Genomic DNA, 24,926 nt, shown 5'->3' with positions numbered 1-24,926 from the left:
CACTGGGCCCATAGCCTTGAATGTTAGAACGTGCCGTGTGCTCATCCAGGTTCTTTTTTAAAAAATAAACTTAGAGTACCCAATTATTTTTTTCCAATTAGGGGCAATTTAGCACGGCCAATCCACCTGACCATTTAGGACAAAGATGAGGAGAAATCTCTTCACCCAGAGAGTGGTGAGCCTGTGGAATTCGTTGCCACAGAAAGTAGTTGAGTCCAAAATATTGAATGGATCCAAGAAGCAGTTAGATACAGCACTCAAGGCGAAGGGGATCAAAGGATCCGGGGGAAAGCGAGATTAGGCTATTGAGATGGATGATCAGCCATGATCATAATGAACGGTGGGGCAGGCTCAAAGGGCCAAATAGCCTCCTCCTGTAGCTATTTGCTATGTTTCTATGTGTTTGCATTGGTTCTGTGGGTGTGTGCTGCATACCAGCTGGAGGATGAAGTTGCAGTAATTGAAGAATTTCTCCAGTAAGTTGCTCGCCTCAGCGACCCTGCGATCATGGAGCTGCATTAACCCATCCACTGTCTGAGATTCAGTCACTTGTACAGGGAGCCAGTGCACTTGTTGCAATTCCTGAAGCAACCTGCAAGCAGGAAACAGTCTGTTAGCATGCTTTACCAGAGGAACACCGTCAGCCCTCCTGAAGGTGCTGATTCTCACTGGGGTAACATAATTGAACGAAAAAAACAGGGGTGGGGGGGAACATACTGTGCGCTTACTGGCATGAACGCGACCCTAACAGAAACAGTGAACAAGTATGCAAACAGTACTGACCCTCTGACAGTGCAGCACTCCCTCAGTACTGACACTCTGACAGTGCAGCACTCCCTCAGTACTGACCCTCTGACAGTGCGGCACTCCCTCAGTACTGACCCTCTGACAGTGCGGCACTCCCTCAGCACTGACCTTCTGACAGTGCGGCACTCCCTCAGTACTGACCCTCTGACAGTGCGGCACTCCCTCAGTAATGACCCTCTGACAGTGCAGCACTCCCTCAGTACTGACCCTCTGACAGTGCAGCACTCCCTCAGTACTGACCCTCTGACAGTGCAGCACTCCCTCAGTACTGACTCTCTGACAGTGCGGCACTCCCTCAGTACTGACCCTCTGACAGTGCAGCACTCCCTCAGTACTGACTCTCTGACAGTGCAGCACTCCCTCAGTACTGACCCTCTGACTGTGCGGCACTCCCTCAGTACTGACTCTCTGACAGTGTAGCACTCCCTCAGTACTGACCCTCTGACATGTGCAGCACTCCCTCAGTACTGACCCTCTGACAGTGCGGCACTCCCTCAGTACTGACCCTCTGACAGTGCAGCACTCCCTCAGTACTGACCCTCTGACAGTGCGGCACTCCCTCAGTACTGACCCTCTGACAGTGCAGCACTCCCTCAGTACTGAGTCTCTGACAATTCGGCGCTCCCTCAGTACTGACCCTCTGACAGTGCGGCACTCCCTCAGTACTGACCGTCTGACTGTGCAGTTCTCCCTCAGTACTGAGTCTGACAATTCGGCGCTCCCTCAGTACTGACCCTCTGACAGTGCGGCACTCCCTCAGTACTGACCATCTGACAGTGCGGCACTCCATCAGTACTGACCGTCTGACAGTGCGGCACTCCCTCAGTACTGACCCTCTGACAATGCAGCACTGCCTCAGTACTGAGCCTCTGACGGTGCAGCACTCCCTCAGTACTGACCCTCTGACAGTGTGGCACTCCCTCAGTACTGACCCTCTGACAGTGCAGCACTCCACCAGTACTGACCGTCTGACAGTGCGGCACGCCCTCAGTACTGACCCTCTGACAGTGCGGGGCTCCCTCAGTACTGACCCTCTGACAGTGCAGCACTCCCTCAGTACTGACCCTCTGACAGTGCGGCACTCCCTCAGTGCTGACTCTCTGACAGTGCAGCACTCCCTCAGTACTGACCCTCTGACAGTGCAGCACTCCCTCAGTACTGACCCTCTGACAGTGCGGCACTCCCTCAGTGCTGACTCTCTGACAGTGCAGCACTCCCTCAGTGCTGACTCTCTGACAGTGCAGCACTCCCTCAGTACTGACCCTCTGACAGTGCAGCACTCCCTCAGTACTGACCCTCTGACAGTGCAGCACTCCCTCAGTACTGACCCTCTGACAGTGCGGCACTCCCTCAGAAATGACCCTCTGACAGTGCAGCACTCCCTCAGTACTGACCCTCTGACTGTGCAGCACTCCCTCAGTACTGACCCTCTAACAGTGCAGCACTCCCTCAGTACTGACCCTCTGACAGTGCGGCACTCCCTCAGTACTGACTCTCTGACAGTGCGGCACTCCCTCAGTACTGACCCTCTGACAGTGCAGCACTCCCTCAGTACTGACACTCTGACTGTGCGGCACTCCCTCAGTGCTGACTCTCTGACAGTGCAGCACTCCCTCAGTACTGACCCTCTGACTGTGCAGCACTCCCTCAGCACTGACCCTCTGACAGTGCAGCACTTCCTTAGTACTGACCCTTGACAGTGCGGCACTCCCTCAGTACTGACCCTCTGACAGTGCGGCACTCCCTCAGTACTGACCCTCTGACAATTTGGCACTCCCTCAGTACTGACACTCTGACAGTGCGGCACTCCCTCAGTACTGACCCTCTGACAGTGCAGCACTCCATCAGTACTGACCCTCTGACTGTGCAGCACTCCCTCAGCACTGACCCTCTGACAGTGCAGCACTCCCACAGTACTGACCCTCTGACAGTGCAGCACTCCCTCAGTACTGACCCTCTGACAATTTGGCACTTCCTCAGTACTGACACTCTTACAGTGCGGCACTCCCTCAGTACTGACCCTCTGACTGTGCAGCACTCCCTCAGCACTGACCCTCTGACAGTGCAGCACTCCGACAGTACTGACCCTCTGACAGTGCAGCACTCCCTCAGTACTGACCCTCTGACAATTTGGCACTCCCTCAGTACTGACACTCTTACAGTGCGGCACTCCCTCAGTACTGACCCTCTGACAGTGCTGCACTCCCTCAGTACTGAGTCTGACAATTCGGCGCTCCCTCAGTACTGACCCTCTGACAGTGCGGCACTCCCTCAGTACTGACCATCTGACAGTGCGGCACTCCATCAGTACTGACCGTCTGACAGTGCGGCACTCCCTCAGTACTGACCCTCTGACAATGCAGCACTGCCTCAGTACTGAGCCTCTGACGGCGCAGCACTCCCTCAGTACTGACCCTCTGACAGTGTGGCACTCCCTCAGTACTGACCCTCTGACAGTGCGGCACTCTCGCAGTACTGACCGTCTGACTGTGCAGTTCTCCCTCAGTACTGAGTCTCTGACAACTCGGCGCTCCCTCAGTACTGACCCTCTGACAGTGCGGGGCACCCTCAGTACTGACCCTCTGACAGTGCAGCACTCCCTCAGTACTGACCCTCTGACAGTGCGGCACTCCCTCAGTGCTGACTCTCTGACAGTGCAGCACTCCCTCAGTACTGACCCTCTGACAGTGCAGCACTCCCTCAGTACTGACCCTCTGACAGTGCGGCACTCCCTCAGTGCTGACTCTCTGACAGTGCAGCACTCCCTCAGTGCTGACTCTCTGACAGTGCAGCACTCCCTCAGTACTGACCCTCTGACAGTGCAGCACTCCCTCAGTACTGACCCTCTGACAGTGCAGCACTCCCTCAGTACTGACCCTCTGACAGTGCGGCACTCCCTCAGAAATGACCCTCTGACAGTGCAGCACTCCCTCAGTACTGACCCTCTGACTGTGCAGCACTCCCTCAGTACTGACCCTCTAACAGTGCAGCACTCCCTCAGTACTGACCCTCTGACAGTGCGGCACTCCCTCAGTACTGACTCTCTGACAGTGCGGCACTCCCTCAGTACTGACCCTCTGACAGTGCAGCACTCCCTCAGTACTGACACTCTGACTGTGCGGCACTCCCTCAGTGCTGACTCTCTGACAGTGCAGCACTCCCTCAGTACTGACCCTCTGACTGTGCAGCACTCCCTCAGCACTGACCCTCTGACAGTGCAGCACTTCCTTAGTACTGACCCTTGACAGTGCGGCACTCCCTCAGTACTGACCCTCTGACAGTGCGGCACTCCCTCAGTACTGACCCTCTGACAATTTGGCACTCCCTCAGTACTGACACTCTGACAGTGCGGCACTCCCTCAGTACTGACCCTCTGACAGTGCAGCACTCCCTCAGTACTGACCCTCTGACTGTGCAGCACTCCCTCAGCACTGACCCTCTGACAGTGCAGCACTCCCACAGTACTGACCCTCTGACAGTGCAGCACTCCCTCAGTACTGACCCTCTGACAATTTGGCACTCCCTCAGTACTGACACTCTTACAGTGCGGCACTCCCTCAGTACTGACCCTCTGACTGTGCAGCACTCCCTCAGCACTGACCCTCTGACAGTGCAGCACTCCCACAGTACTGACCCTCTGACAGTGCAGCACTCCCTCAGCACTGACCCTCTGACAGTGCGGCACTCCCTCAGTACTGACCCTCTGACAGTGCTGCACTCCCTCAGTACTGAGTCTGACAATTCGGCGCTCCCTCAGTACTGACCCTCTGACAGTGCGGCACTCCCTCAGTACTGACCATCTGACAGTGCGGCACTCCCTCAGTACTGACCCTCTGACAATGCAGCACTGCCTCAGTACTGAGCCTCTGACGGCGCAGCACTCCCTCAGTACTGACCCTCTGACAGTGTGGCACTCCCTCAGTACTGACCCTCTGACAGTGCGGCACTCTCGCAGTACTGACCGTCTGACTGTGCAGTTCTCCCTCAGTACTGAGTCTCTGACAACTCGGCGCTCCCTCAGTACTGACCCTCTGACAGTGCGGCACTCCCTCAGTACTGACACTCTGACAGTGCAGCACTCCACCAGTACTGACCGTCTGACAGTGCGGCACGCCCTCAGTACTGACCCTCTGACAGTGCAGCACTCCCTCAGTACTGACCCTCTGACAGTGCAGCACTCCCTCAGGACTGACCCTCTGACAGTGCAGCACTCCCTCAGTATTGACCCTCTGACAGTGCAGCACTCCCTCAGTACTGACCCTCTGACAGTGCAGCACTCCCTCAGTACTGACCCTCTGACAGTGCGGCACTCCCTCAGTACTGCCCCTCTGACAGTGCGGCACTCCCTCAGTACTGACCCTCTAACAGTGCGGCACTCCCTCAGTACTGACACTCTGACAGTGCGGGGCTCCCTCAGTACTGACCCTCTGACAGTGCAGCACTCCCTCAGTACTGACCCTCTGACAGTGCGGCACTCCCTCAGTGCTGACTCTCTGACAGTGCAGCACTCCCTCAGTGCTGACTCTCTGACAGTGCAGCACTCCCTCAGTACTGACCCTCTGACAGTGCAGCACTCCCTCAGTACTGACCCTCTGACAGTGCGGCACTCCCTCAGTAATGACCCTCTGACAGTGCAACACTCCCTCAGTACTGACCCTCTGACATGTGCAGCACTCCCTCAGTACTGACCCTCTGACTGTGCAGCACTCCCTCAGTACTGACCCTCTAACAGTGCAGCACTCCCTCAGTACTGACCCTCTGACAGTGCGGCACTCCCTCAGTACTGACTCTCTGACAGTGCGGCACTCCCTCAGTACTGACCCTCTGACAGTGCAGCACTCCCTCAGTACTGACACTCTGACTGTGCGGCACTCCCTCAGTGCTGACTCTCTGACAGTGCAGCACTCCCTCAGTACTGACCCTCTGACTGTGCAGCACTCCCTCAGCACTGACCCTCTGACAGTGCAGCACTTCCTTAGTACTGACCCTTGACAGTGCGGCACTCCCTCAGTACTGACCCTCTGACAGTGCGGCACTCCCTCAGTACTGACCCTCTGACAATTTGGCACTCCCTCAGTACTGACACTCTGACAGTGCAGCACACCCTCAGCACTGACCCTCTGACAGTGCAGCACTCCCACAGTACTGACCCTCTGACAGTGCAGCACTCCCTCAGTACTGACCCTCTGACAATTTGGCACTCCCTCAGTACTGACCCTCTGACAGTGCAGCACTCCCTCAGTACTGACCCTCTGACAGTGCGGCACTCCCTCAGTACTGACCCTCTGACAGTGCTGCACTCCCTCAGTACTGAGTCTGACAATTCGGCGCTCCCTCAGTACTGACCCTCTGACAGTGCGGCACTCCCTCAGCACTGACCATCTGACAGTGCGGCACTCCATCAGTACTGACCGTCTGACAGTGCGGCACTCCCTCAGTACTGACCCTCTGACAATGCGGCACTGCCTCAGTACTGAGCCTCTGACGGTGCAGCACTCCCTCAGTACTGACCCTCTGACAGTGTGGCACTCCCTCAGTACTGACCCTCTGACAGTGCAGCACTCCCTCAGTACTGACCCTCTGACAGTGCAGCACTCCCTCAATACTGACCCTCTGACAGTGCGGCACTCCCTCAGTACTGACCCTCTGACAGTGCAGCACCCCCTCAGTACTGTCCCTCTGACAGTTCAGCACTCCCTCAGTACTGACCCTCTGACAGTGCGGCACTCCCTCAGTGCGGACCCTCTGACAGTGCAGCACTCCCTCAGTACTGACCCTCTGACAGTGCTGCACTCCCTCAGTACTGAGTCTGACAATTCGGCGCTCCCTCAGTACTGACCCTCTGACAGTGCGGCACTCCCTCAGTACTGACCATCTGACAGTGCGGCACTCCATCAGTACTGACCGTCTGACAGTGCGGCACTCCCTCAGTACTGACCCTCTGACAATGCAGCACTGCCTCAGTACTGAGCCTCTGACGGTGCAGCACTCCCTCAGTACTGACCCTCTGACAGTGTGGCACTCCCTCAGTACTGACCCTCTGACAGTGCGGCACTCTCGCAGTACTGACCGTCTGACTGTGCAGTTCTCCCTCAGTACTGAGTCTCTGACAACTCGGCGCTCCCTCAGTACTGACCCTCTGACAGTGCGGCACTCCCTCAGTACTGACACTCTGACAGTGCAGCACTCCACCAGTACTGACCGTCTGACAGTGCGGCACGCCCTCAGTACTGACCCTCTGACAGTGCAGCACTCCCTCAGTACTGACCCTCTGACAGTGCAGCACTCCCTCAGGACTGACCCTCTGACAGTGCAGCACTCCCTCAGTATTGACCCTCTGACAGTGCAGCACTCCCTCAGTACTGACCCTCTGACAGTGCAGCACTCCCTCAGTACTGACCCTCTGACAGTGCGGCACTCCCTCAGTACTGCCCCTCTGACAGTGCGGCACTCCCTCAGTACTGACCCTCTAACAGTGCGGCACTCCCTCAGTACTGACACTCTGACAGTGCGGGCTCCCTCAGTACTGACCCTCTGACAGTGCAGCACTCCCTCAGTACTGACCCTCTGACAGTGCGGCACTCCCTCAGTGCTGACTCTCTGACAGTGCAGCACTCCCTCAGTGCTGACTCTCTGACAGTGCAGCACTCCCTCAGTACTGACCCTCTGACAGTGCAGCACTCCCTCAGTACTGACCCTCTGACAGTGCAGCACTCCCTCAGTACTGACCCTCTGACAGTGCGGCACTCCCTCAGAACTGACCCTCTGACAGTGCGGCACTCCCTCAGTACTGACTCTCTGACAGTGCGGCACTCCCTCAGTACTGACCCTCTGACAGTGCAGCACTCCCTCAGTACTGACACTCTGACTGTGCGGCACTCCCTCAGTACTGACCCTCTGACAGTGCAGCACTCCCTCAGTACTGACCCTCTGACTGTGCAGCACTCCCTCAGCACTGACCCTCTGACAGTGCAGCACTTCCTCAGTACTGACCCTTGACAGTGCGGCACTCCCTCAGTACTGACCCTCTGACAGTGCGGCACTCCCTCAGTACTGACCCTCTGACAATTTGGCACTCCCTCAGTACTGACCTCTGACAGTGCAGCACTACCCTCAGTACTGACCCTCTGACAGTGCAGCACTCCCACAGTACTGACCCTCTGACAGTGCAGCACTCCCTCAGTACTGACCCTCTGACAATTTGGCACTCCCTCAGTACTGACCCTCTGACAGTGCAGCACTCCCTCAGTACTGACCCTCTGACAGTGCGGCACTCCCTCAGTACTGACCCTCTGACAGTGCTGCACTCCCTCAGTACTGAGTCTGACAATTCGGCGCTCCCTCAGTACTGACCCTCTGACAGTGCGGCACTCCCTCAGTACTGACCATCTGACAGTGCAGCACTCCCTCAGTACTGACCCTCTGACAGTGCGGCACTCCCTCAGTACTGACCCTCTGACAGTGCGGCACTCCCTCAGTACTGAGCCTCTGACAGTGCGGCACTCCCTCAGTACTGACCCTCTGACAGTGCAGGCACTCCCTCAGTACTGACCCTCTGACAGTGCAGCACTCCCTCAGTACTGACCCTCTGACAGTGCAGCACTCCCTCAGTACTGACCCTCTGACAGTGCAGCACTCCCTCAGTACTGACCCTCTGGCAATCCGACACTCCCTTAGTACTGACCCTCTGGCAATGCAGCGCTCCCTCAGCACTGACCTTCTGACAGTGCAGCACTCCCTCAGTACTGACCCTCTGACAGTGCAGCACTCCCTCAGTACTGGACCTCTGACAGTGCAGCACTCCCTCAGTACTGACCCTCTGACAGTGCAGCACTCCCTCAGTACTGGCAGTGCGGCACTCCCTCAGTACTGACCCTCTGACAGTGCGGCACTCCCTCAGTATTGACACTCTGCCAGTGCGACACTCCCTCAGTACTGACCCTCTGGCAATGCAGCGCTCCCTCAGCACTGACCCTCTGACAGTGCAGCACTCCCTCAGTACTGGCAGTGCGGCACTCCCTCAGTACTGACCCTCTGACAGTGCGGCACTCACTCAGTACTGATCCTCTGACAGTGCAGCATTCCCTCAGTACTGACCCTCTGACAGTGCAGCACTCCCTCAGTACTGACCTTCTGACAGTGCAGCAGTCACTCAGTACTGACCCTCTGACAGTGCAGCACTCCCTCAGTACTGACCCTCTGACAGTGCAGCACTCCCTCAGTACTGACCCTCTGACAGTGCAGCACTCCCTCAGTACTGACCCTCTGGCAATCCGACACTCCCTTAGTACTGACCCCTGGCAATGCAGAGCTCCCTCAGCACTGACCCTCTGACAGTGCAGCACTCCCTCAGTACTGGCAGTGCGGCACTCCCTCAGTACTGACCCTCTGACAGAGCGGCACTCCCTCAGTACTGACACTCTGACAGTGCGACACTCCCTCAGTACTGACCCTCTGGCAATGCAGCGCTCCCTCAGCACTGACCCTCTGACAGTGCAGCACTCCCTCAGTACTGGCAGTGCGGCACTCCCTCAGTACTGACCCTCTGACAGTGCGGCACTCACTCAGTACTGATCCTCTGACAGTGCAGCATTCCCTCAGTACTGACCCTCTGACAGTGCAGCACTCCCTCAGTACTGACCTTCTGACAGTGCAGCACTCACTCAGTACTGACCCTCTGACAGTGCAGCACTCCCTCAGTACTGACCCTCTGACAGTGCAGCACTCCCTCAGTACTGGACCTCTGACAGTGCAGCACTCCCTCAGTACTGACCCTCTGACAGTGCAGCACTCCCTCAGTACTGACCCTCTGACAGTGCAGCACTCCCTCAGTACTGGACCTCTGACAGTGCAGTACTCCCTCAGTACTGACCCTCTGACAGTGCAGCACTCCCTCCGTACTGACCCTCTGACAGTGCAGCACTCCCTCAGTACTGACCCTCTGACAGTGTGGCACTCCCTCAGAGGGTCAGGTTGTGAAGAAGGCCTATGGTGTGTTGGCCTTTATTGGTAGAGGGATTGAGTTCCGGAGCCATGAGGTCATGTTGCAGCTGTACAGAACTCTGGTACGGCCGCATTTGGAGTATTGCGTACAGTTCTGGTCGCCTCATTATAGGAAGGATGTGGAAGCTTTGGAACGGGTGCAGAGGAGATTTACCAGGATGTTGCCTGGTATGGAGGGAAAATCTTATGAGGAAAGGCTGATGGACTTGAGGTTGTTCTCGTTAGAGAGAAGAAGGTTAAGAGGTGACTTAATAGAGGCATACAAAATAATCAGAGGGTTAGATAGGGTGGACAGTGAGAGCCTTCTCCCGCGGATGGAGGTGGCTAGCACGAGGGGACATAGCCTTAAATTGAGTGGTAGTAGATATAGGACAGAGGTCAGAGGTGGGTTTTTTACGCAAAGAGTGGTGAGGCCGTGGAATGCCCTACCTGCAACAGTAGTGAACTCGCCAACATTGAGGGCATTTAAAAGTTTATTGGATAAGCATATGGATGATAATGGCATAGTGTAGGTTAGATGGCCTTTAGTTTTTGACTTCCCATGTCGGTGCAACATCGTGGGCCGAAGGGCCTGTACTGCGCTGTATCGTTCTATGTTCTATGTTCTATGACCCTCTGACAGTGCAGCACTCCCTCAGTACTGACCCTCTGACAGTGCAGCACTCCCTCAGTACTGGACCCTCTGACAGTGCAGCACTCCCTCAGTACTGACCCTCTGACAGTGCAGCACTCCCTCAGTACTGACCCTCTGACAGTGCAGCACTCCCTCAGTACTGACCCTCTGACACGCGGCACTCCCTCAGTACTGACCCTCTGACAGTGCAGCACTCCCTCAGTACTGGACCTCTGACAGTGCAGCACTCCCTCAGTACTGACCCTCTGACAGTGCAGCACTCCCTCCGTACTGACCCTCTGACAGTGCAGCACTCCCTCAGTACTGACCCTCTGACAGTGCGGCACTCCCTCAGAGGGTCAGGTTGTGAAGAAGGCCTATGGTGTGTTGGCCTTTATTGGTAGAGGGATTGAGTTCCGGAGCCATGAGGTCATGTTGCAGCTGTACAGAACTCTGGTACGGCCGCATTTGGAGTATTGCGTACAGTTCTGGTCGCCTCATTATAGGAAGGATGTGGAAGCTTTGGAACGGGTGCAGAGGAGATTTACCAGGATGTTGCCTGGTATGGAGGGAAAATCTTATGAGGAAAGGCTGATGGACTTGAGGTTGTTCTCGTTAGAGAGAAGAAGGTTAAGAGGTGACTTAATAGAGGCATACAAAATGATCAGAGGGTTAGATAGGGTGGACAGTGAGAGCCTTCTCCCGCGGATGGAGGTGGCTAGCACGAGGGGACATAGCCTTAAATTGAGTGGTAGTAGATATAGGACAGAGGTCAGAGGTGGGTTTTTTACGCAAAGAGTGGTGAGGCCGTGGAATGCCCTACCTGCAACAGTAGTGAACTCGCCAACATTGAGGGCATTTAAAAGTTTATTGGATAAGCATATGGATGATAATGGCATAGTGTATGTTAGATGGCCTTTAGTTTTTGACTTCCCATGTCGGTGCAACATCGTGGGCCGAAGGGCCTGTACTGCGCTGTATCGTTCTATGTTCTATGACCCTCTGACAGTGCAGCACTCCCTCAGTACTGACCCTCTCACAGTGCAGCACTCCCTCAGTACTGGACCTCTGACAGTGCAGCACTCCCTCAGTACTGACCCTCTGACAGTGCAGCACTCCCTCAGTACTGACCCTCTGACAGTGCAGCACTCACTCAGTACTGACCCTCTGACACGCGGCACTCCCTCAGTACTGACCCTCTGACAGTGCGGCACTCCCTCAGTACTGACCCTCTGACGCTGCAGCACTCCCTCAGTACTGACCCTCTGACAGTGCAGCGCTCCCTCAGTACTGACCCTCTGACAGTGCAGCACTCCCTCAGTACTGACCCTCTGACAGTGCGGCACTCCCTCAGTACTGACTCTCTGACAGTGCAGCACTCCCTCAGTACTGACCCTCTGACAGTGCGGCACTCCCTCAGTACTGACCCTCTGACACGCGGCACTCCCTCAGTATTGTACTGCAGAGTCTGCCTGCATTGTTGCCTCATGTCTGTGGTATGAGAAGCAAGTCCAAGGCATTCTGACTACACTGTGTGAGTACTACTCACTGATTCAAGATGATGTCAAGCCTTCTGTACCTCTTTGGGCTTGTACTTGCTGGAGTTTAGAAGGATGAGGTGATCCCATCGAGGGGTATAAAATACTAAATGGGATTGATAAAGTAAACAACGACCAAATGCTCTCCTTTGTGGGGCAACCTGGAACAAGAGGTCACAGATATAGGTTGAGAGGCGGTAGATATAGAACTGGGATGTTGAGTCACTATTTTTCGCAGAGGGTGATGAATTTGTGGAACTTGCTGCCCTGTAGCGCGGTGGAGTCTGAGTCATTAAATGGCTTCAAGGAGACAGATATGTTTCTGAATTAAAAACAGATTAAAGGGATATGGGGCTGTTTAGCACAGAGCTAAATCGCTGGCTTTGAAAGCAGACCAAGCAGGCCAGCAGTACGGTTCGATTCCCGTAACAACCTCCCCAAACAGGCGCCGGAATGTGGCGACTAGAGGCTTTTCACAGTAACTTCATTGAAGCCTACTCGTGACAATAAGCGATTTTCATTTCATTCATATGGGGGCGAGGTGTTTTGAGACCATGAAGAGATGAGCCAGGATCTGATTGAATGGCAGGGCAGGTTCCAAGGGCTGAATTCTGCTCCTAATTCCTATGTACCTATTTTCCAATGTTAATGGACATACCTGGAAATCTGCAGCAAAGCAGCTCCGAAATGAGGGATGGCTGGGAGGAGGCGGCTCCAAAGGACATTTCGACGTTTCAGCATCCACTCCCGCTTCATATTTCTATACCAGCTGTGACACAAAAAGGAGAAACAATGCGAACATTCACAACCAGCATGAACCCAAAACATTCTTCAGACAACAAAATCTTCTTGAATTTCGTTGAGAGTTGTAATGTGGTATATGTGTCAGACAATCAGCATACATTGAGGATACCCTCCATTGTGTTGTGTGGCACTAACACCGTGCTAAATGGGATAGACTTCGAATAGATCTACCAACTCAAGACTGGGCATCCATCAGCCGCTCTGTTGCCCGTCAGCAGCAGCAGAATTGTATTCAACCACATGGCCCGGCATATCCCCCACTCTGCCCTTACCACCAAACCAGGAGATCAACCCTGGGTCAATGAAGAGTGCAGGAGGTGTTATCTCACCCTGAGCATGTGTGCGGTTAATTCCAATCCCACAAATCCCAGAGTTTCAACATAATTGAATTAACCAAACTTTGTATATTTTCCAGAGATCCTTGACTGCTTCAATGGCTTATGGACACCTGATTTGTAAGTAAAGCACGGCACGGTAGAACAGTGGTTAGCACTGTTGCTTCACAACTTAAGGGTCCCAGGTTCGATTCCCGGCTTGAGTCACTGTCTGTGCTGAGCCTGCACGTTCTCCCCGTGTCTGCAAGGGTTTCCTCCGGGTGCTCCTGGTTCCTCCCACAGCCCAGAGTAATAATAATCTTTATAGTCACAAGTAGACTTTTGTAAACACTGCAATTAAGTTTTTGTGAAATGCCCCCAGTCGCCACACTCCTGCACCCGTTCGGGTACACTGAGGGAGAATTCAGAATGTCCATTTCACCAAACAAGTACGTCTTTCAGGACTAGTGAAGTTTCTTAAAGAATCGTCGAATTCCTAGTGAGCTCTCTGGAAGAATGCTCGAGTTTCTGATAAGGTTTCTGGGAGAATGCTCAAGTTCCTTGTTAAGTGTCTGGATGACTGCTCGGGTACACTATGAAGATTCTCGAAGAATCCCTGAGTCCACAGTGAAGTTTCTCAAAGAATGCTCAAGTACATGGTGACGTTTTTCGAAAAATGCTCGAGTCCCTAGTGAAGTTTCTGGAAGATTGCTGGAGTTCCTAATGAGGCTTCTGGAACAATGCTTGAATTCCTTGTTAAGTTTCTTGAAGAATGCTCAAGTTCCTGTTGAAGTTTCTCAAATAATGCTCGAGTTCCTGGTGAGGATTCTGGAAGAATTGTCGAGTTCAAGGTGAAGTTTCTGGAAGAAACTACACTGAGCCATCAAACACTCCCAGGACAGGTACAGCACGGGGTTAGATACAGAGTAAAGCTCCCTCTACACTGTCCCCATCAAACACTCCCAGGACAGGTACAGCACGGGGTTAGATACAGAGTAAAGCTCCCTCTACACTGTCCCCATCAAACACTCCCAGGACACGTACAGCACGGGGTTAGATACAGAGTAAAGCTCCCTCTGCACTGTCTCCATCAAAGACTCCCAGGACAGGTACAGCACGGGGTTAGATACAGAGTAAAGCTCCCTCTACGCTGTCCCCATCAAACACTCCCAGGACAGGTACAGCACGGGGTTAGATACAGAGTGAAGCTCCCTCTACGCTGTCCCCATCAAACACTCCCAGGACAGGTACAGCACGGGGTTAGATACAGAGTAAAGCTCCCTCTACACCAGGGGTGGGCAAACTTTTCCGTGCAAGGGCCACATTCAGAAATTCACAATTCACAAAGGGCCGCATAGTATATTAAGTAAAATAATTACTTCACCCGGTTATGATTCTGGGCGCCTCATATAGAACATAGAACAGTACAACACAGAACAGGCCCTTCGGCCCTCGACGTTGTGCCGTGCAATGATCACCCTACTCAAGTCAACGTATCCATCCCTATACCAGTAAGTAACCCAACAGCCCGCCCCCATTAACCTTAAAAAAAAATGTAAAAAAAAAAATTTTTTTTTTTTAAATTGTTTTTTTTTAATGACTTGGTGGGCCGCAGAAATACCTTTGGCGGGCCGCATGCGGCCCGCGGGCCGTAGTTTGCCCACCCCTGCTCTACACTGTCCCCATCAAACACTCCCAGGACAGGTACAGCACGGGGTTAGACACAGAGTAAAGCTCCCTCTACACTGTCCCCATCAAACACTCCCGGGACAAGTACAGCACGGGGTTAGATACAGACTAAAGCTCCCTCTACACTGTCCCCATCAATCATTCCCACGACAGGAACAGCACGGGGTTAGCTACATAGAAGATAGGCGCAGGTGGAGGCTTTTTGGCCCTTTTGAGCCTGCTCCACGATTCATTACGATCATGGCTGATCATCCAACTCAATAGCCTAATCCTGCTTTCTCCCAGTAAGAAGTCTTACAACACCACGTTAAAGTCCAACAGATTTGATTCAAACACGAGCTTTCGGAGCGCAGCTCCTTCCTCAGGTGAATGGCGAGGTATCTTACATACCTCGCCATTCACCTGAGGAAGGAGCTGCGCTCCGAAAGCTCGTGTTTGAATCAAACCTGTTGGACTTTAACCTGGTGTTGAAAGACTTCTTACTGTGCTCACCCCAGTCCAACGCCGGCATCTCCACATCACTGCTTTCTCCCCATAGCCTTTGATCCCATTCTCCCCAAGTGCTATATCTAGCCGTCTGTTGAATATATTGAATGTTTTAGCATCAACTACTTCCCGTGGTCATGAATTCCACAGGCTCACCACTCTTTGGGTGAAGAAATGTCTCCTTATATTTGTCTGAAATGGTTTACCCTGAATCCTCAGACTGTGACCCCTGGTTCTGGACACCCGCCCCCACCATCGAGAACATCTTCCCTGCATCTACCCTGTCTAGTCCCATTAGAATTTTATAAGTCTCTATGAGATTCCCCCTCATTCTTCTGAACTCCAGCGAGAACAATCCCAACCTAGTCAATCTCTCCTCCTATGACAGTCCCACCATCCCTGGAATCAGTCTGGTAAACCTTCGCTGCTCTCCCTCGAGAGCAAAACATCCTTCCTCAGAGAAGGAGACCAAAACTGCACACAATACTCCAAGTGTGGCCTCACCAAGGCCCTGTATAATTGCAGCAAGACACCCCTGCTTCTATACTCTAAACCTCTCACAATGAAGGCCAACCTACCTTCTTTACCGCCTGCTGCACCTGCATGCTTACCTTCAACGACTGGTGCACAAGGACACCCAGGTCCCGCTGCACACTCCCCTCTCCCAATTTATGGCCATTCAGGTAGTAATCTGTCTTCCTGTTTTTGCTTCCAAAGTGAATAACCTCACACTTATCCAAATGAAACTGCATCTGCCATTGGCTTGTCCACTCACCCAACCTGTCCAGATCTTGCTGTAGGATCCCTGCATCCTCGTCACAATCAACCCTCCCACCTAACTTGATATCATCTGCAAACTTTGAGATGTTACATTTTGTTCCATCATCCAAATCATTAATATATATTGTGAATAGCTGGGGTCCCAGCACCGATCCCTGTGGTACCCCCCTAGATACAGCCTGCCAATTTGAAAAGGACCCATTAATCCCTACTCTTTGTTTCCTCTCTGCCAACCAGTTTTCTATCCACCTCAATACACTTCCCCCAATCCCATGGGCTTTAATTCGGCCCATCAAGTCTGCACCGGCCCTAAGCCCACATCTGCACCTATCCACGTAACCCAGTAACCCCACCTAACATTTTTGGACCCTAAGGGCAATTTAGCATGGCTAATCCACTTAATTTACACATCTTTGGACTTCTGGGAGGAAACCGGAGCACCTGGAGGAAACACACGCAGAAATGGGGAGAGTTGGCAGACTCCACAGACAGTGACCCAAGCCGGAAATCGAACTTGGGACCCTGGAGCTGTGAAGCAACTATGATAACCACTGTGCTACCATGCCGCCCAATTGTTTTACTGCAATTGTATAGAGCATTGGTGAGTCCACACCTGGAATATTGTGGGCAGTTTTGGTGTCCTTCTCTGAGGAAGGATGTTGTTGCTATGGAGGGAGAGCAGCGAAGGTTTACCAGGCTGGTTTCTGGGATGGTGGGACTGACGTATGAGGAGAGACTAAATCGGTGAGGATTATTTTCATTAGAGTTTAAAAGAGTGAGATAGGATTTCATAGAAACTTACAAAATTCTAACAGGATTAGACAGGGCAGATACAGAAAGAATGTTCCCGATGTTTGGAAGTCCAAAACTAGGAGACATAGTTTGAGGACAAGGGGTAAACCTTTTAGACTGAGGTGAGGAGAAAATTCTTCACCCAGAGAGTGGGGAATCTGTGGAATTCGCTACCACAGAAAGTAGTTGAGGCCAAAACATTGTGTAATTTCAAGAAGGAATCAGATGTAGCTTTGACAAAGAGTCATCAAACTCGAAACGTTCGCTCTTTTCTCACCCGACAGATGCTACCAGACCTGCTGAGATTTTCCAGCATTTCCTTTTTGGTTTCAGATTCCAGCATCCGCAGTAATTTGCTTTTATCAGATGTAGCTCTTGGGGCTAAAGGGATCGAGGGATATGGAGGGAAGGCGGGATCAGGGTATTGAACTTGATGATCAGCCATGATCATAATGAACAGCAGAGCAGGTTCGAAGGGCCGAATGGCATCTTCCTGCTTCTATTTTCTATGTTTCTAAGTTTCTTCACTGTCCCCATCAGACACACCCAGGACAGCTACAGTACGGGGTGAGATACAGAGTAAATCTCCCTCTACACTGTCCCCATCAAACACTCCTAGGACAGGTACAGCACGGGGTTAGATACAGAGTAAAGCTTCCTCTACACTGTCCCCATCAAACACTCCCAGGACAGGTACAGCACGGGGTTAGATACAGAGTAAAGCTCTCTCTACACTGTCCCCATCAAACACTCCCAGGACAGGTACAGCATGGGGTTAGATACAGAGTAAAGCTCCCTCTACACTGTCCCCATCAAACACTCCCAGGACAGGTACAGCACGGGGTTAGATACAGAGTAAAGCTCCCTCTACACTGTCCCCATCAAACACTCCCAGGACAGGTAGAGCACGGGGTTAGATACAGAGTAAAGCTCCCTCTACACTGTCCCCATCAAACACTCCCAGGACAGGTACAGCACAGGGTTAGATACAGAGTAAACCTCCCTCAACACTGTCCCCATCAAACACTCCCAGGACAGGTACAGCACGGGGTTAGATACAGAGTAAAGCTCTCTCTACACTGTGGCATGAAAGACGTTTGAAGCACTATTTCCTTTAGGATTTGGTGATTGATGAGATTGAGGACTCACAGTGCGAAGGCTCTCCGTAGGAAGTAGTTTTTGAAGAAAGGGATGTGTGTCAGTGCTCTCCAAAGCATCGCCTCCCGCTGCCAGTCACCAAGGGACATCACCTCTGATCCCAGGCCAGGGGAGATGGCCAACACCCCGAAGGTGGAGAATACGTAGTGTTCGGGGTCCATCTTGTGCTTGGGAACTACAATCAGATCGTACGGTCTGGATCCAATCGGAGAGAGAGTGAGAGAGAGGTGAGAAAGGTTACAAAATCCTGGGGCAAATTACCTGTTTTGCATCGCAGAGACAGCTGCAATCGATGGAAGCACCCTCACCATTCTGCCTGCCCCATCAAGTTACCCTCAGAACCCTCACTGCACTGACAGGACCTGTGTAGCTGCAGGTAGTGAGTATTACCGTGCACCAGCACAGCTCAGCTGGATCCATCCCTCGGCCCAGACACGCTCTACCCACTGGCTCTGCCCACTGGCTCTGCCCACTGGCTCTGCCCACTGGCTCTACCCACTGGCTCTGCCCACTGGCTCTGCCCACTGGCTCTGCCCACTGGCTCTGTCCATTGGCTCTGCCCACTGGCTCTGCCCACTGGCTCTGTCCACTGGCTCTGCCCACTGGCTCTGTCCACTGGCTCTGCCCACTGGCTCTGCCCACTGGCTCTGCCCACTGGCTCTGCCCACTGTCTCTGCCCACTGTCTCTGTCCACTGGCTCTGCACACTGGCTTTGCCCACTGGCTCTGCCCACTGGCTCTGCCCACTGGCTCTGTCCACTGGCTCTGCCCACTGGCTCTGCCCACTGGCTCTGCCCACTGGCTCTGTCCACTGGCTCTGCCCACTGGCTCTGTCCATTGGCTCTGCCCACTGGCGCTGTCCACTGGCTCTGTCCACTGGCTCTGTCCATTGGCTCTTCCCACTGGCTCTGCCCACTGGCTCTTCCCACTGGCTCTGCACACTGGCTCTGCACACTGCCTCTGCACACTGCCTGAAGGACCCATCGCTGGTTTATGAACATATAAATTAGGAGCAGGAGGAGGCCATTCTGCCCCTTGAGCCTGCTACCCCATTTAATAAGATCAAGGCTGATCTGGTTGTGGCATCAACTCTACCTTCCTTCCTACACTTATATAAATTCTGACCGATGTCACACATGGTAATAATCTTTATTATTGTCACAAGTAGGCGAACATTAACACTGCAATGAAGTTACCGTTAAAAGCCCCTAGTCGCCACATTCCAGCGTCTGTTCAGGTACACAGAGGGAGAATTCAGAATGTCCAATTCACCCAACAGCACGTCTTTTGGGATTGTGGAAGGAAACCGGAGCACCCGGAGGAAACCCACGCAGACACAGGGAGAACGTGCAGACTCCACACAGACAGCGACCCAAGCCGTGAATCGTACCTGGGACCCTGGAGCTGTGAAGCAACAGTGCTAATCACCGTGTTACTGTGCCGCCCACTCCCCAGCTGAGGATATTGACCTGCATGCAGCCCCAGCCACTGGGGTCACAGTGAGTTTGGGAGGAAGGTATGCACTTCGGGGAATATCAGGCAGTGTAACTCACCAGGGATTGTGCCTAGCGGTGGGGTAGGGGTCAGGAAAAGTGCAGAGGTGTCTGATTAATTAAACAAAACTTTTACAGGCTTGATACAAGCTGTGACTAAATTGTGTCCATATCTTTTTTCTATGAAAATCGCAAAATATTAAAACACGACTTCATGTTTAAAGATTCCAATACATGTTGAATTCTGAATTTGCTGATGGCTAATCTGTTCCATTTATCCAAACTCCCTCCCTGTAATTACCTGAACACTGGGCTGGGTTTGATGTTAAGGTAGTAGAATTTTGTTTTGCCCAAGTGGCTGCACTTTGCCAGAATTGCCACTGCATCTTCTCCAGACAATGGCTCGGACACTGAACGTTCAACGCTGGTTGGCTCAGACAAATCCTTCATCAGCACTGAACTCGGCGACTCCCTGCAAAAGCACACAATCCTCATCAATACACACACTCAGTGTGAAAACAGACACACTCAGTGTGAACACACACACGCTCCCGGTAAACACAGACACACTCACTGTGAACACAGACACACTCACTGTGAACACAGACACACTCACTATGGACGCAGACACACTCACTGTGAACACAAACACGCTCCCGGTAAACACAGACACACTCACTATGAATACAGAAACACTCACTCTGAACACAGACACACTCACTGTGAACACAGACACGCTCCCGGTAAACACAGACACACTCACTGTGAACAGAGACACACTCACTGTGAACACAGACACACACTCACTGTGAACACAGACACACTCACTGTGAACACAGACACACTCACTGTGAACACAGATACACTGACTGTGAACACAGACTCATTCACTGTAAACACAGTCACTCACTGTAAACACAGACACACTCACTGTGAACAGAGACACTCACTGTGAACACAGACACACACTCACTGTGAACACAGACACACACTCACTGTGAAAACACAGAAACACTCACTGTGAAAACACACACACACTCACTGTGAACACAGTCTCACTCAGTCAACACAGACACACTCACTGTGAACACATACACACTCACGACAAACACAGCCATTCACTATTAACACAGTTCACTCACTGTGAACAGAGACATTCACTATGAACACAGACACACTCACTGTGAACACAGACACACTCAATGTGAACACAAACACTCACTGTGAACACAGACACACTCCCTGTGAACAGACACACTCCCTGTGAACACAGACATTCACTGTGAACAGAGACACACTCACTGTGAACACAGACACTCACTGTGAACACAGACGCACTCAATGTGAACACATACACACTCACTGAACACAGACGCTCATTGTGAACACTCACTCTCGCTGTGAACACAGCCACACTTACTGTGAACACAGCCACACTCACTATGAACACAGCCACACTCACTGTGAACACAGACACACTCACTGTGAACACACACACACTCACTGTGAACACACACACACTCACTGTGAACACAGACATTCACTGTGAACAGAGACACACTCACTGTGAACACAGACACACTCACTGTGAACACAGACACACTTACTGTGAACAGAGGCATTCACTATGAACACAGACACACTCACTGTGAACACAGACACACTCAATGTGAACACACACACACTCACTGTGAACATAGACATTCACTGTGAACAGAGACACACTCACTGTGAACAGAGACACACTCACTGTGAACAGAGACACACTCACTGTGAACAGAGACACACTCACTGTGAACACACACACACTCACTGTGAACACAGACATTCACTGTGAACACAGACACACTCACTGTGAACAGAGACACACTCACTGTGAACGCACATACACTCTCTGTGAACAGAGACACACTCACTGTGAACAGAGACACACTCACTGTGAACAGAGACACACTCACTGTGAACACAGACACACTCACTGTGAACACAGACCCTCACTGTGAACACATACACTCACTACGAATACAGACACTCACTGTGAACACAGACACACTCACTATGAACACAGACACTCTCACTGAACACAGACACACTCACTGTGAACACAGACACACTCACTGTGAACACAGACACACTCACTGTGAACACACACTCACTGTGAACACGGACACACACTGTGAACACGGACACACTCACTGTGAACACGGACACACTCACTGAAATAAAAAAAATGAAATTCGCTGATTATCACGAGTAGGCTTCAATGAAGTTACTGTGAAAAGCCCCTAGTCGCCACATTCCGGCGCCTGTCCGGGGAGCCTGGTACGGGAATCGAACCGTGCTGCTGGCCTGCTTGGTCTGCTTTAAAAGCCAGCGATTTAGCCTGGTGAGCTAAACCAGCCCCTGTGAACACACACTCAGTGAACACGGACACACTCACTATGAACACAGACACACTCACTGTGAACACATAAACACTCACTGTGAACACACATACACTCACTGTGAACACATACACACTCACCACGAACACAGGCACACTCACTGTGAACAGAGACACACTAACAGTGAACAGAGACACACTCACTGTGAACAGAGACACACTCACTGTGAACAGAGACACACTCACTGTGAACAGAGACACAGTCACTGTGAACAGAGACACTCACTATGAACACAGACACACTCACTGTGAACACAGACACACTCACTGTGAACAGACACACTCCCTGTGAACAGACACACTCCCTGTGAACAGAGACATTCACTGTGAACAGAGACACACTCACTGTGAACATAGACACACTCACTGTGAACACACACTCACTACAAACACATACACTCACTACGAATACAGACACTCACTGTGAACACAGACACAATCACTGTGAACAGACACACTCACTGTGAACAGAGACACACTCACTGTGAACACAGACACACTCACTGTGAACACAGGGGCACTCACTGTGAACAGAGACACACTCACTGTGAACACAGACACACACTCACGGTGAACACAGACACACTCACTGTGAACAGAGACACTCTCACTGTGAACACAGACACACTCACTGTGAACACAGGGGCACTCACTGTGAACAGAGACACACTCACTGTGAACACAGACACACACTCACGGTGAACACAGACACACTCACTGTGAACACAGACACACTCACTGGGAACACAGACACACTCACTGTGAACACAGACACACTCACTGTGAACACAGAGACACGCTATGAACACAGACTCATTCACTGTGAACACAGGGGCACTCACTGTGAACAGAGACACTCACTGTGAACACAGACACACACTCACTGTGAAAACACACACACACTCACTGTGAACACAGACTCACTCAGTCAACACAGACACACTCACTGCGAACACAGACACACTCAATGTGAACACGGACACACTCACTATGAACGCAGACACACTCACTGTGAACACAGACATTCACTGTGAACACAGACACACTCACTGTGAACACAGAAACACTCACTGTGAACACAGACACTCTCACTGTGAACAGAGGCACACTCACTGTGAACACACACACACTCACTGTGAACACAGACACTCACTGTGAACACATACACACTCACTACAAACAGCCATTCACTATGAACACAGACATTCACTGTGAACAGAGACACACTCACTGTGAACACAGACACACTCACTGTGAACACAGACACACTCACTGTGAACACACACACACACTCACTGTGAACACAGACACACACTCACTGTGAACACACACACACACTCACTGTGGACAGAGACACATTTACTGTGAACACAGACACCCACTGTGAACACAGACACACTCACTGTGAACACAGACACTCACTAAATACACAAACTCATTCACTGTGAACAGAGACACACTCACTGTGAACACACACTCACTCAGTGAACACACACTCACTCTCTGTGAACACACACTCACTCATTGTGAACACAGAGACACTCACTGTGAACACAACACACTCACTGTGAACACAGACACACTCACTGTGAACACAGACACTCACTATATACACAAACTCATTCACTATGAACACAGACACACTCACTGTGAACAGAGACACATTTACTGTGAACACAGACACCCACTGTGAACACAGAAACACTCACTGTGAACACAGACACACTAACTGTGAACAGAGACACACTCACTGTGAACAGAGACACACTCACTGTGAACAGAGACACACTCACTGTGAACACAGACACACTCACTGTGAACACAGACACACTCACTGTGAACACAGACACACTCACTGTGAACACACACACACACTCACTGTGAACACAGACACACACTCACTGTGAACACACACACACACTCACTGTGAACAGAGACACATTTACTGTGAACACAGACACCCACTGTGAACACAGACACACTCACTGTGAACACAGACACTCACTATATACACAAACTCATTCACTGTGAACACAGACACACTAACTGTGAACAGAGACACACTCACTGTGAACACACACTCACTCAGTGAACACACACTCACTCACTGTGAACACACACTCACTCATTGTGAACACAGAGACCCTCACTGTGAACACAACACACTCACTGTGAACACAGACACACTCACTGTGAACACAGACACTCACTATATACACAAACTCATTCACTATGAACACAGACACACTCATTGTGAACACAGAGAGACGCTGTGAACACAGACTCACTCACTGTGAACACAGACTCATTCACTGTGAACACAGACTCATTCACTCTGAACAGAGACACACTCACTGTGAACACAGACACACTCACTGTGAACACAGACACACTCACTGTGAACACAGACACTCACTATCTACACAAACTCATTCACTATGAACACAGACACTCTCACTGTGAACACAGAGACACGCTGTGAACACAGACTCATTCACTGTGAACACAGGTGCACTCACTGTGAACACAGACACACTCACTGTGAACACACACACACACTCACTGTGAACGCACACACTCACTCACTGTGAACACAGACACACTCACTGTGAACACACACACACTCACTGTGAACAGAGACACACTCACTGTGAACAGAGACACACTCACTGTGAACACGGACACACTGTGAACACAGACACACTCCCTGTGAACACAGACACACTCCCTGTGAACACAGACATTCACTGTGAACAGAGACACACTCACTGTGAACAGAGAGACACTCACTGTGAACACAGACACGCTCCCTGTGAACACAGACTCACTCACTGTGAACAGACACACTCACTGTGAACAGAGAGACACTCACTGTGAACAGAGACACACTCAGTGTGAACAAAGACACACTCACTGTCAACAGAGAGACACTCACTGTGAACAGAGACACACTCACTGTGAACACAGACTCACTCACTGTGAACAGAGAGACACTCACTGTGAACAG

The 24,926-nt window shown here is 51.8% G+C and overlaps 1 protein-coding gene across 1 annotated transcript in view; it reads right to left on the bottom strand.

The window, feature by feature from the left end:
* The window catches only part of LOC119977765 (dynein heavy chain domain-containing protein 1-like), a 459,774-nt gene that overhangs the window by 388,917 nt on the left and 45,931 nt on the right, over nucleotides 1-24,926 (bottom strand). The window contains exons 4-7 of the mRNA XM_038818968.1: nucleotides 19,778-19,948; nucleotides 17,976-18,179; nucleotides 12,620-12,730; nucleotides 436-592 (exon numbers count right to left, since the gene is read on the bottom strand). Of these exons, the coding sequence (XP_038674896.1) occupies nucleotides 436-592; nucleotides 12,620-12,730; nucleotides 17,976-18,179; nucleotides 19,778-19,948 (643 nt within the window). The remainder of the gene's footprint in view (nucleotides 1-435; nucleotides 593-12,619; nucleotides 12,731-17,975; nucleotides 18,180-19,777; nucleotides 19,949-24,926) is intronic.

The sequence above is a fragment of the Scyliorhinus canicula genome, chromosome 14 (assembly GCF_902713615.1).
Source record: "Scyliorhinus canicula chromosome 14, sScyCan1.1, whole genome shotgun sequence".
NCBI classification, from domain to species: Eukaryota; Metazoa; Chordata; class Chondrichthyes; order Carcharhiniformes; family Scyliorhinidae; genus Scyliorhinus; species Scyliorhinus canicula.
This window is presented reverse-complemented; position numbering and strand designations above follow the sequence as displayed.